Genomic DNA, 13,690 nt, shown 5'->3' on the forward strand with positions numbered 1-13,690 from the left:
CAGGTCTTGGATTTCAAGCCCCATCTTACTAAACATTGAGGGTTGGTATGCTCAATGATGTAGTATAGAATGTTAAGGATGTTGTTAATGAGCATGGATTAGAGTGGGCAAATAGTGGTTGCACCATTATGTCAAATGGGTAGACAAATAGAAGGAACCAAACCCTCATTAACTTCCTTGTCTCTTGTGATATTGGCACAATGTTTTTGAAATTTGTGGATGCATCGGATATAATCAAAATAGTAGATTCATTACTTGAGATGTATGACCTTGTGATCAAAGATGTAGGCCCACAAAATGTGGTTCAATTTATTGTTGACAATGCTGCTGCTTGTGTTGCTGTTGGGAGACTCTTGACGAGCCATTACTCTATGTTTTTAACCCCACGTGCAACATATTGCCTTGGTATGACTCTATAGGATATTGGACAACTTGAATGGATTAAGGAGGTATTGCAAAATGCTCGTACAATCACTAACTTTATCTATAATCACATGAGGGTTTCGTGTATGATGCGCTCTTTCTTAGAGGGAAAGGAGCTAGTTCGACCATGTGTGACAAGATTTGCAACACACTTCCTTGGACTATAGACTCTTTGCCGCCAAAAAATGAATTTGAAATGGATGTCTGTTTCAATGAGTGGATGGAGTCTGGCTTCACAAATCAAGTAGATGACATAGTAGTGGTAGAGTACATGTACTCTACTAGTTTTTGGGAGGTGGTTGAGCTAGGAGAGGCATTAAGAGGATTTGACATCTTCCTTCCAAGGTTTTTAACTCTCTTTCCACACCTAAATCTAATTGTCCCTCAAATATTTTTCTTTATTACAAATCTCTTCTTTTGTTCTTCCTACAACCATGATTTCTTGAGTCTCCAAAAAAATGGAAATAAACTTTTTCTGCTCAAAATTAGGATCTCCTAGCTCAGGCATTTCTCTTGAGGACATCATCTGATTTTGTATCGATGCTTTTGAGGCAGTGACTTTGATACTAATAAAGCCTAGCTCTTTTGTGGCCCTTTTTCTTGGCTTTATCAATGAGTCCTTCCTTTCACAAGTTTGATCACATCTAATAGCATTTGTGTAATATCCCCACTTTGAAATAGAATCTAATAATAAATGATAATAATATCCCCACTTTGAAATAGAATATAATAATAAATGATAATAATAAAATTAAAATATAAAATGATATAATTAAATATGATTAATTAAAAATTAATTAAGTTAATGAAAAGTCAAAAGACATGAAAGGAAAAGTTGTGACTCCCTCAACAATGATATATAAAAGGGAGAAGAAAACCTCATTTGATAGGTGGGATAATTTGGTAATGAGAAGTGCAGATCTGATTTAAATAATAAGTGCAGATCTGATTATGAAAGGTTGTGTCCCTTTCAAATGGTAGAAATAATGAAGAGTTGCACTCTTTCAAAGGGTGCTAATGGTGAAAGGGTATGTTTCTTGCCAAAGGGCATACATGATGAAGAGGTGTGACCTCTCCCTCAAATTGAGAGATATAAAGGGAAGGAATCAAAAGCATCTAGTGACATCACCATTGATAAGATCAGATCAGAATTGTTATCAAGCTACACGAAGTAACATTTGTGTTCTTTGTGGTATGCCTCCCAATCTGCAGGCGACATCTATAGTGCGAACTCCAACCGCAGGCTACAATCTGCGTATAGGTAAGAGGGGTTAAGAAGTCTTAAGGTATATATGTGTGTGGACGTGTGTGCCACACACACACATATATATTAATGCATTTTTATGAATACATATATCTCTAATGATTACTTATATGAATGTAGCAATATAGATAGGAATCTATGTAGAACATGTATGTATATTTAGGATCATTAGAAAGATTAAAGAATATGAAAATGAAGACGTAAATTATGGAATGGAAAACAGTAATGAATTATAAAATATAATATTAATGTGATTATATGATGGAGGCTATAGGGAAGAAATTCCCTTAGCCTAATGGAGGGATTATGATAATCCCTGGTAGGCAGTATATACTGAATATCTATATACATATATATGGCTTGGTTGACTAAGTTCATCCAAGAAGAGACGGATCTGGCCGGTCCCCTCTGATGCACTTGGATGATGAGATGCATCATCCAAGGCAAGGAATTGACATATGGTCTTCCTTGGATGGCTTGGGTGTAAGAAATTACACCCAAGACAAGAATCGAATTAACCGTCGATTTCCTGGATGGCTTGGGTGTAAGAAGTTACATCCAAGACAGGAATCGAATTAACCTTTGATTTCTTGGATGGCTTGGGTGTAAGAAGTTACATCCAAGACAAGAATCGAATTAACCTTTGATTTCCTAGATGGCTTGGGTGTAAGAAATTACATCCAAGACAAGAATCGAATTCACCTTCGATTTCCTGGATGGCTTGGAACCAAGATGGGTTCCAAGAAGGCGAGCTTCACAGCTGCCTAAGGACATATCTCCGTATGGCATTCGTATCCTTTTTATTTTTAAGAATTGAAATTAGTGTTAATTAAGTAATTGAACTTTAATTGCAAATTAGATTAGTTATGTATATATTTTTGTTGTGTTCTAACAATCTGTTTTGCAGGACAATGATCTCTAACTAGTAGGGACATTACAATTTGTATATGGTGATTGACTTGTCTAGCATTTGCCTAGTATTCTCTTGTATTTGGTTCTATTGCTTCCTAGATTTAGTTTTAAACTCTTCTATCTATTGGATTTTTGTTTAGCTAACATAACTTCGACTTTTGAGTATTGATCTACTTTGGTCATTCCTTGACCTTAATATAATATCTTCTTCTTTCTTCTTGCTCCTGGTTTTGGCGTTGAAGTAGGCCTGGGTGTGGCCAGTCTTACAAACCAGTGTAACCTATATCTTTGTGAGAACTTCTTTCTTTGTCAATATCAAATTTGGCAGTGATTGCGAGGGCAGATCTGGCATGTCTTGATTTTTTTGTGGTGTTTGTGACCTCAAGTCTGGTGTCAATAGTTACTTTGGTACAATTAGCTGACATTTAAAATTTACACTTCCAATGAGGGACATGGACTTTGGCACAAGTTCCATGATGCAGAAATCGTGGCATTTAATAGTCAGCAATTTCTTTTCTTCCACTCTGGACTTTATCATTGTATGTAATATTTTTTTTCCAACCCTTAAGCCTATATTTTGACTAAACATTGATTTCTTACAGATCATCTTTACATTGTCTATTTTAAGCTTACAACCAAATGTAGTTTTCATGCAACATGTACTTCAACATTTAGTTTTTTAATTTTTGTCTTCAGCTTGGCCATATTCTATGTTAATAGTAGTGCTAACTTCAATGTATTGCTATAACCTACAAACTTAATTCTTTTAAACATAACCCAATTCTCTAATTCCTATCATGCATTGTCATACCCCGCAATTTATGAGGTGACAACTTCATTCTGTTAATTTTGGTTTCAATGTAATTTTTGTCCTGCAGGTTATATTACCAGCGCATTCCTGAAGGCAAAGAATTTCCTATGCTTTGCAGACGACGGGAAAGACGAAATGGTTATGCTGCTGCATTTTTTGATTATGTTCGAGGAAATTATAGAGAGGAAGTTTTGCTTGACTGGAATGAAGTTGCAGTACAGTTTGGCACGAAACTTTTATCTTGTTCTTACTTATCTTCACTTTTAATGTACCACAATTTTGTGATGCTCAAGCAATGGAGAACTTGGAAAATAACAAGGTTTCAGCTTGAACTGCAGGAATGCTGTAATTCTAGTTCATGGCAAAGATATGACAATCTTGAGAGCTCTGCCATATAGTTAATTCATTTTAGGGATGAAATGATACAAAGACTAACAAAATATGAAAGATTGGTAATGTTATTCAAGCTAATACAATCTGACATGTTCTATTATGAAGGGATAATCATAAAACTTAGAACCACTGTTAGGAAGGAACTACTTACTAACTATTTTGTGGCAAGCTTACCTGGAAAAATGGAATCCTGTTTCTGGAGCTTACTTTGTCTTATTTTTTGCTACAAATTCTATCATTTGTAACATGTTCTCTGATCCTATCTAGCTATATCTACCAGCTTCCTGGTTGTTTTGGATGGTTTCTTGGCGAAATGTACAATTCCCAGTATCTCCTGGATAGCCTATTCACCTGCTGATCTCATCTTTCTTTGGTGATTTCTGGGACTTGTTCCAAATCCTTTAATAATTCAAATGCATATTGTAGATGGTAGTGTGATCTACATACAATATTCCCACTCGAGGGAGTGCATATTATGTGCTGTCTAGTGAAGAAAGGTTTTTTAATGGATTGAAGGCATCTCTAGCACACAAACATTTCGCAACACATCTTGGAGGAAGAGAGGATAGCAGGGTTTTATGGCATACAAGAACTGTAGAAGGGATACAACAGCAGAAAGAGGTTCTTGTGTGATCCGTGGTTTGGGGCCCATGCCCAAGCAAGAAGGCAAGGGCTGAAATCTGATCAAATCATGTGACAGCACAAGCAGAGTGTGTTCACATGGAAGTTATCTATGGTCTACGGAAGCAGAAAACAGCAATCTAAAACTATTCCTTTCTCAGTTTCTTTCAGTTAAAGAACAGGGATATGATGATAGTGTGCATCATTTACTTCCTAAAACCCCAATGACGTGCTGGCATACAAACAAGAAGAGTGAGAGGAGGAAGAGAACAGACAATTGTGAGTAGCTAGTGTCTATGCATAAAAATACAATGATTAATCCTAAACCCACCAAGTAATAGTCTAATGCCATCATTCAGTAAATAAAGACTCTTTTTCTATTTGAGTTTGATAAGACACTAATTTTTCTTCATACCTGCAATAAAATGAAACCTCTGAAACTCCAGTGAGGGTAGTTAAGCCACCTGCCTGAATCTGAGCTGTGAAGCATGCAAGATCTGCTGCCAACATCATGAATGAGACTGGCAGTTTTTCTAGACAGGTAGCAACAGCATACGTACATGTAGCAACCTCAAACAAGAAGGAAAGGGTAGGGAGTGGCAAGTTGTGTAGTGGGGAAAGCACGCAGCAAGAGGATGACAAGGTGGATATCCTCATAGGGAGTCCTCGCTGTCAGAAAAATTAACCAAATTTCTGACAGAAAGTACTGCAGCAAACGCTTGCCAAAATTATGAGGACCATCAATGGATAATTTGGACTTCAGAACAGGCCTGCCAAATACCAGGCCATGACCACAAGAGGAGAGCTCTACATGATGCAAGATCACCTTAGCAAATCAATGATCAGGATTAGAACATAATAGTATAAATGGTGCTCAAAAAGCACCTATTAGGAACCAAAGTAATGCCATTGAAAAAAATAGATGGAGTTACCAAGAAAGAAACAAAGAAATAATATTAATGTCCATGAATTACCAAGAAGAGAAGTCATGCTCAATTACCGTGGCTGGCAACTAGATGGTATGAAAAGGACCCTTTTGGCAATCTTTTGCACAACCATCATGGTTTTGCATTCCTTGGGTGTTAAACCACATGCTTAGGGTTCAATCTGTCACTATCACCTTTAGAATCTTGTAAAATAGCCTATGTTACCTCGAGTTTCTGGGACAGGGGGATGAGTTTCCGGGACGGCAAATTTTTTTGCCAAATTTGGGGACGGGGACGTTAAAGGGGATGGCTATATAAAATATAGGGAAAATTTAGAATTTATAGGAAAATTCTAAATGTTCATATGAAAACATCGATAAAGCATGCATATATACATTATATTCATATGAAAACATGGATATAGCATGTGTATGATACTATGAAAACATTTTAGAATGTAAACTTTGAACATACAACATTGTCAATAGTCTCACTACTCATTATGCACTCATAATTCAGAATTTTAATTCATTCACGTTGTCAATATTCATATCATAATAGATATTAAAGAAATAACATACAAAATGCCCAAAGGCTACACTGCTGCCATATTGTTTCATTGTCAATTATAAGTTTATATTGTTAAGTTTTAAATTTTAATCATATATACTATAAGTTTATATCGTTAAGTTTTAAACTTACGAATTGATATTTTATTATTTTGATTTTCTATTTATAATTTATTATTTATTAATTTTAAATTTTTAAATGTTTAACAATTAATTTAACACTTTAATATTTTCTGTTTATAATATGAATTAATTTTAAATGTTTGATATGAATTAATAAATTTAAAATTTAATTAATGTTGCCTTTTAATTTTTTTAATAACAATTTGAATTAATAGGGGCCCATGGTAGAAAATTAAAAAAAAAAATTGAAAATACGACATTTTTTTTTTAATAGCTTAGATGTGGGGGACATCCCAGCCGTCCCCAACCATCCAGGGGACGTACGGACGTCCCCCACAGCAAGGGCAGACCTCTCCTCGTTTTGGGGACGTCCCCTCTAAATTTTGGCAATTTGGGGACTAGAGGAAATGTCCCCTGGCCGTCCCCAAGTCCCCGAAACGTCTCCGGGACTGGGACGGGGGTTTTCAGGCCGGGGACGCGTCCCTGGGTTTCATAGAAAATAGCTAGTAAGGCCTGCTTTGTGGGTAACTAATTCACATGACAATTTATAATTCCAAAGAAAATGGGTCCACCCCTTTGAAGTGTAAAGTGCTATAAACATTAAAGTTCATTTCACCACAGTTTAATTATAAATTTATATGTAGACAATGTTGCTTATGGATGGGATCATATGTAGTTTGATCTAAACCTATTAACCTTGGGCCCTTCTACAAAAATCTGGTGATCATTATCTCTGAAGAGCTAAACTGCTCACTTTATAGGTCTACTATAAGACTGCCATCTTGGCAGGGATGTACATATGAGTGTCAAGGATCATTGGAAGCTCTCTACACCTTGCAAGCAGAAGCATGGGATCGGAATATGGGTTGACTTCTATATGGGCTTTCTGTCATGCAAGTTATTTTGTATGGGTGTAAACTATGAGTGATTAAATTGAAAAATCTGAAAGGAGACTCATTGAAAGCACAATAATATCAAATGCAAGATCTACTGGGATAGATTATTGGCTTAGACAGGAATGCATTCCTTGGGAATGGGAGCTATGGGAACTCTTACAAGAGTCAAGAAAAGGATAAAGGCCATGTGTTAGGATAAACTGCCATTGTGAACTGAGAACTCTATAAGAGGTCTTGAAGAGGAGGTTGGTAAATGCAGAATGCGAAATAGATACAAAGATGGGAGAGGCATTTATGTGTTTTAAAAGCAATAACTAGAATATTTTAAACTATTTCTAAATAGCTATAGTATTATTCCCATGCCTTTAACCACATCACTATTGTAGTTGCACTCCTTAAGGAGATCATAATCATCACCATCATCAATGACATCAGTCGCTTTGCTTGCGTCCCTACATTTCTTACTCATGTTTTGTTAGTTTATATGTTGATCTCCAATGTCCATAAAAGTGTTAACAAAATAGAGATTAAAAGTGGCCTCCCATTCTTCCCAATTTGTATATCTTATGTCATTAAACTTGTTAAAAAATTAATCTGACAATCTATATATTAAGTTAATTGTGCAGGTGCGATCAAAATTTTTTTAGACTAATGGCTAGAAGAGATTAGGTCTTCAAAGAATTTTTTGAGTTGGTAGAGTTATACATATCAATAATGAACATGAATGAAAAGGAATATTGTAGTCAAACCACTTTATTTATTTTATCCTCAAATCTGTCCTCTGTTCATATTTTGTGATTCAAATTTTTTTCCATTTTTCCATTTTTATTTATGTAATCCTATTTTATAAGAAATCCCTACTAGGTTATTTTTCTCAACTGACTATTTTTCATATTATTTTTCAAAATGGTTAATGTTGGGAGGCATACTGGATCTTAAAAGATTCTAGTCTTTTTCTTTTCACATTATTTTATTCATTGGCTTTCTAAAAAATTTCTGTAAATTTTTTTTGTCAATTAACTTTATAAAAAGGTCATGTTAAGATTTATCAAATATATAAAATTGTTAAATTGGCCAAAAACAAACACTAAATTATTCTCCATTTTTCCTCAAAATTTCACTTCAATAGTCGTATTTTTATTTCTTGAACTCTAAAGTTTCATGTACAGATCCAAATTGGTAAAAACTTATATCCCATAAAATCTTCCATGTTTACTAGGATTGCACCCATGGATCATTTTGGTCTCATGTAGGTTTATAAAATATCTAAGTTTGTAGCATAGTTACAAGACTTAGACTCGATGCGGACCTGGCAAGTTGATTTTTTGACTCGGACTTCGATTTGATGCCTAGACTTGGCAAAAACTTGACAAAGACTCAACAAATTGAAAAATCCAAGAAATTCAGAGTTTTTTAAGGATTTAAAAACTTCTTGTAGTGTTCTGCCCCTGGATCACATATGTTGGTCTGATTTTGTTGTGTTTTCTGATTTTTTTTTGTGTTTTGGTAGTTTTCTGATTTTTAGATTTTTTCTTGAGTTTTTGACAAGTATGAAAATAAATGCAATAATAGAGATTGGTGGAAATTAAAATGAACTGTGAATGGAACAGCAAGGAACAATTTTATTGATTTGTTGGCACCAAAAGAAACAATTCGCATACCTGGAAGTTAGTCACACAATCTGATTTGTGTTGAAGTCACACTATCCACATTGGCTGATAAAGATAACCATCTGGGACTGATTTGATTACCCAACTGGTCCAGCTGGTTCTAATGGTGTGCTGGTCTGAAAATCGGCATGGAAGCCTGTCCAAAAACTTCCCTAAACTCCCACAAAAGGTTTCAAGCCAGGTACGGCCTGCCTAGGGGCTGCTTTAGCTCTGGTTCTGCAATTCCCAAGTCTGATCTACAACTTACAAGGTCTGATCTACCACTTATAAAGTCTGCTCTGCAACTATTGAAGTCTGAACTATAATCTGCTGTTAAATCCTTTCCAAAACTGAAAATGGTGTTTCTCCTGCAAACCGCTGAAAGATGTAACTTTTATGAAGGCTCTTGGGTGATCTTTCACACCTGTAAGCACCCAAAAATTGTGAAGGATTCCATCTTCACAACCCCAACTGCTGAAACCCTAACTCAGTGCTCCAATCCCAAGAATGCTAAAGCTGAAAAAATGATTGAATGAATGGCAAAATCCAACTCTAAAGTCTCTTTATGCTTTTCTCATCTTGCACGTACCCTTTTTAGGGTTCCTTGGCATCTTATGTAATATTCTTTTAATGTGCTTCAAAAGATGCTTTCTAATTTGGTCCGAATCCACCCTTCATGAGCATCCATTTTTTAATATTAAAATATGCTTTTAAAAACAACTTTGCGTCTACTAGGAAGCATGTCTCCCAAGGTGGTCCCCTCCATTAGACCACTTTATTATTATAATAATAGAAATGACTTTATTCAAAGGTGCATTATTTAATTAAATTGAAATATTAAAGTTATTACTTTAATATCCCAAATTTATTCTGGAACCAACACCCGACTACCTCCAACTGAAATTTGATGTTGCCACTGGTACTTGGGGTGATGTCTGGACATAGTGGGCCAATTGCTTGTTTCCCCTAAAAAATAGGGATTCTCCCCCAAAAATAGGGGGAACTGTCTTTGATCACTTGAAATCGCTCCTCTAGCTCCTTACCAATCTCCCCGACTTCTAGAAGGTCAATAGGTGAACTACTCGTCCGCTCCTAATAAATAGGAACCTTTCTAAAATATACAAGCCTGTCCTCAAACAACTAAAAATGCTCATAGGGTCTCTTGCTATGCTCCACAGGCTTTAGGTGATCTCCGGGTGAACTGTCAGTCCTTCCCTAAAAAATAGGATCCCTTCCTAAAAATTAGGAAATTGGCTCTGAGCTCTGGAATTGCCTCATAGACCTCTCCAAAGTCACTTGTCCCCTTTGAATGGGTCCCTTGTCCACTGCATTAGCCTACGAGAACCCCTGTTGATAGGCGAACCCTACTAGAAATCCTCTGCCTTAGGAAGGGGACATTACACTTGTTTCATGTACCCTTTATTAAATAAAACTTAAAGACATAATGACATTAGCAAATAGAAGCTAATTTGATCACATACACAAGAATGCATCAATTACATAAGCATAAACGCAAATTGTAGCTGAAGGAAATAACACAATTAGATATATAAATATTGTCAAATGTATACAAAACTCATGGAATATAAAATCCATGGCATCAGAAGTTCCAATCAATTATCGAAACAAAAACTAGAAGTCTATGGCTGAGAGGAGCCTGCATCCTTCCTACGAAGGTGTCTAAGATAGGTTATGGATGATGATGCAGCCATAATCTTTGCCTCTATCTCCGTGCCACCCACACCAACATCCAATGTGTTTGCTTGTGCTGTATCCTCCCCCTCTACCATGGCCACAGCCTCAACCGCTCTATTTGCTTGGTCAACCCAATTGAGGTTCTCATCATAAAAAATAAGATCTTTAGCCCTCAGTGATTCAATCAGATTGTTGATCGAGCTCCTCTAGTGTGATGGAGGTGGAGTTAGTGCTGAAAATCTGTTTGTGGCGAAGATGAAGGTTGTAATGAACATAGACTAGATCATTAAACCTCTGCACGGATAGTCTATTGCGCTTCTCAAACATGCTCCAATAGCACTCACAACCTGAAGCACTACATAATTGGCTCAATATTTGAATGGCAATCCTCTGAAGATTTGGTACCTTAGCATCAAACATTTCCCACCATGTATCTGAGATGAGTAAAAGAAAAAAATCAATCTCATTAGCCAACTTTAAGTTTCAACATTTAATAATAAATTAAAATGAGGAAAATATTAGATTTCATAGCTTAAATTATGCCCTTAATATATTTTTACGTGGCTGCAATATGGACTGAGTGTTTACCTCACGAGAAAAGAGATCTCCTTGTGCAAGTCTAAAGGTCTTGATCTCGTGGACTAGCTGTGTTGTAATGTAGAGCCCACTCAAAACCTCCTCATCCGCCTTGAAATCAGGGCAGTATTGGTTCATGTCATCACCAATGCTTAATGGGCATTGTTGGTTACTATAAATATTGGATATTTGATCACATGCTGAATATTTTTTAATTGTAATGTTGGTGCATATTTGCATGCTCATTGTTAAAGCCAGTCTGGGTTATGGAAAATTGAACCGAACTAACTTGAGGGTAGCTGATCTGTCTTGCCACATCCCATGAGATCGTTTCAAAGAGATCAATGCTCCTATCTTGCTTGAAGAGAAACCAAAATCCTATTCATGGATGCAAAGCAGTGTGGGTGGTTAACACTATTTATTGTCCATTCACTGATGATGCATCGATTAGATGTGTATCTTTATCTGATCTAATTTGAACTCTAGTATGGTGTACAGACAGATTTATATTCTATATTTTCTATTTTAAAGTGATCTCAAAACTTAAAGTGTTTAACTTGCAAGAATTTATTATGCAACGCTAAATGCACTCGATGAATTCCATTTTATCTATAGGCACAGAGATGTTTTTTCTGTTTCAGTCCTGAAGGTTTGTTGTCCATTATTTTGAACGCTTTGCTAAGAGGATATGATATAATATAGTTGTAGTTTGATTGGAAGCTACATAATGACTAGTGATTTTATTTCAGCAGCTCCTCCTTTTTACATTAGGTGCCTTGCTTCTGCTTGCAAATACATATAATACCTGAATCTGATTATCAAGAAAGTTTTTGTGAAGCACGCACCACTGCTTCAGTAATTCTGTATATAGCTGGATAAATGTTGATTTATTTTTGTATTGGTTTGTATATCCATCATTTTTTTGTCATTCTTGTTGGCAAGTTTACACTTGCCATACGATCATCCTTCAATTTCAAATCATTTTTTGAATAGTGCTCTAATAATATAGTTTGGAAACCATGCAGGCTATGTTAATGTGGGTACATATCGGATTTCTCCTGATCAACGTTATCTAGCTTATACATTGGATGTGAGTAGAAGAGAGCTGTTCACACTTTTTGTGAAGGATTTAAGGACAGGTTCTATACTTTCAAATACAAACATAGGTGTCGTTAACTTAGCTTGGTCAAAAAATGGGCAAATTTTGTTGTACACTGTCGGTGATGACTTGCAAAGGCCTTCCAAGTAAGTTTCGTAAATTTATTCTGATGTGAGCCACTGTGACTGGTTACAGCAAATATTATAGGTTGCTTTGTGAGGGCATTTTACCTATTTTTTTGAGCTTATACAACTTATTCCTCATATGTTTTGATGTAGAGTATTAGGAAAAAGATTAGATTCAGAGTATGAAGATATGCTATTGTTTGAAGAAAAGGACACTAGTTGCTGTGTTGACATTGCAAGTACAAAAGACTGTCAGTTCATCACCATAAATTCCAATTCAAGGACATCATCAGAGGTAAAATGCTGTTCAGTTTGTAGTTTCCTATGTTTAGTTTCATTTGGCCATGTAAAAGCTTTGGTTGTAGCTTTGTTTTAGGTAAATTGAGTTTGATATTTGAACATGTGTGTCACTACAGGTGTATTTGATGGATTCAGCTGACATAACAACAGGGATACAAAGAATACGAAAGCGGGAGACTGGTGTCCAGTACTTTGTAGAGCATCATCATGGGTTTTTTTATATTCTCACCAATGCTCCATTGGGAGATAATAAAATGGTTATGGATAATTATTATGTAGCCAAGTGCAGTGTTGGCAAAATAGGCTCAAATGAATGGCAGGTATTTTTTCTTTATTTACCATCTTTGAACAGGGTTGTTATAGACTATCCTAAGATCTTAGAATTGGTTGATTTATTTTATTCCTTTCTATTATTAAATGGAAGCTATGGAAAGGTCCATGTAAGTACATTTGTGCAATAGTGCTATTGTATCAATAAGAGGAAATATAATTAGAAATTTAGAGTAGATGTAATTTCCCCTATGGAGTTCTACCCAAAACCCACTCAAATTTATTTCTCCAAACTCAGTACATGCAATGACTCTAATGTGTTTGGAATATGTATAGTTTTCTCAGAATTTTGGTATATAGATCTGATTGGCTTAAATGTAATAATTTTCATAATTCAACCACAGGAACACAATGCTGTCTCATACATTCAATATACTTTCATTTAGAGTGCAGAAAACATCTTGAAATAATAGATTATATTCATGAAAACTTCAGAAATTATTGAATATCACCTTGATTACAATATGCTAGGGAGGAAAGACAAGTGAAATCTGACCTCAAGAAGCTGAATTTTATTTGAAAGGAATCGTGGAGTTCGCTGTTTTTGAAATTCTGAACTGTGCTATTCAACCAAACACCTCATAGAAGATGTATTTGCTGACCCAACAATCCACTGTTCACGAGCATACTCTGATCTTGCACCTTTAATGTTTTGAGCAGCAAAAACTAGGTTCACGTCTTGCTAGAAGTTACCAATACAGACCAGAAGTCCCTTGATTTTCCAGTAGCTGAAGTTCAGTTTGTATTTGGCTCCACAAATCCCTATTGACCAGCTATTAATGGTATTCCCAAGTTTGAAAGGAAGTTGCACCCAGCTGTTTTATGCTTCCATGCTTCACTAGATTAAACCCAGACTTCCAGCAATACCAAATAGTGCTTAGAAATCACAGATATCCAGTGCTAAAGTCTCTTACCCTTATTTTGAACCCAAGACGTCCAAGGAAACCTGTCTTCATTCATCCAACATCATTATGAATT

At 35.8% G+C, this 13,690-nt stretch overlaps 1 protein-coding gene across 4 annotated transcripts in view; it reads left to right on the forward strand.

Moving 5' to 3' along the window:
• LOC131076988 (uncharacterized) overlaps positions 1–13,690 on the forward strand; it is a 192,660-nt gene that overhangs the window by 35,855 nt on the left and 143,115 nt on the right. For 3 of the 4 annotated variants that reach the window (XM_058014346.2, XM_058014347.2, XM_058014348.2), the window contains exons 2-5: positions 3,478–3,635; positions 11,884–12,103; positions 12,236–12,377; positions 12,499–12,702. In XM_058014346.2, the coding sequence (XP_057870329.2) occupies positions 3,478–3,635; positions 11,884–12,103; positions 12,236–12,377; positions 12,499–12,702 (724 nt within the window). The remainder of the gene's footprint in view (positions 1–3,477; positions 3,636–11,883; positions 12,104–12,235; positions 12,378–12,498; positions 12,703–13,690) is intronic. The other variant, XM_058014349.2, reaches the window with a different exon arrangement.

Source organism: Cryptomeria japonica, chromosome 6, assembly GCF_030272615.1.
Source record: "Cryptomeria japonica chromosome 6, Sugi_1.0, whole genome shotgun sequence".
NCBI lineage: Eukaryota > Viridiplantae > Streptophyta > Pinopsida > Cupressales > Cupressaceae > Cryptomeria > Cryptomeria japonica.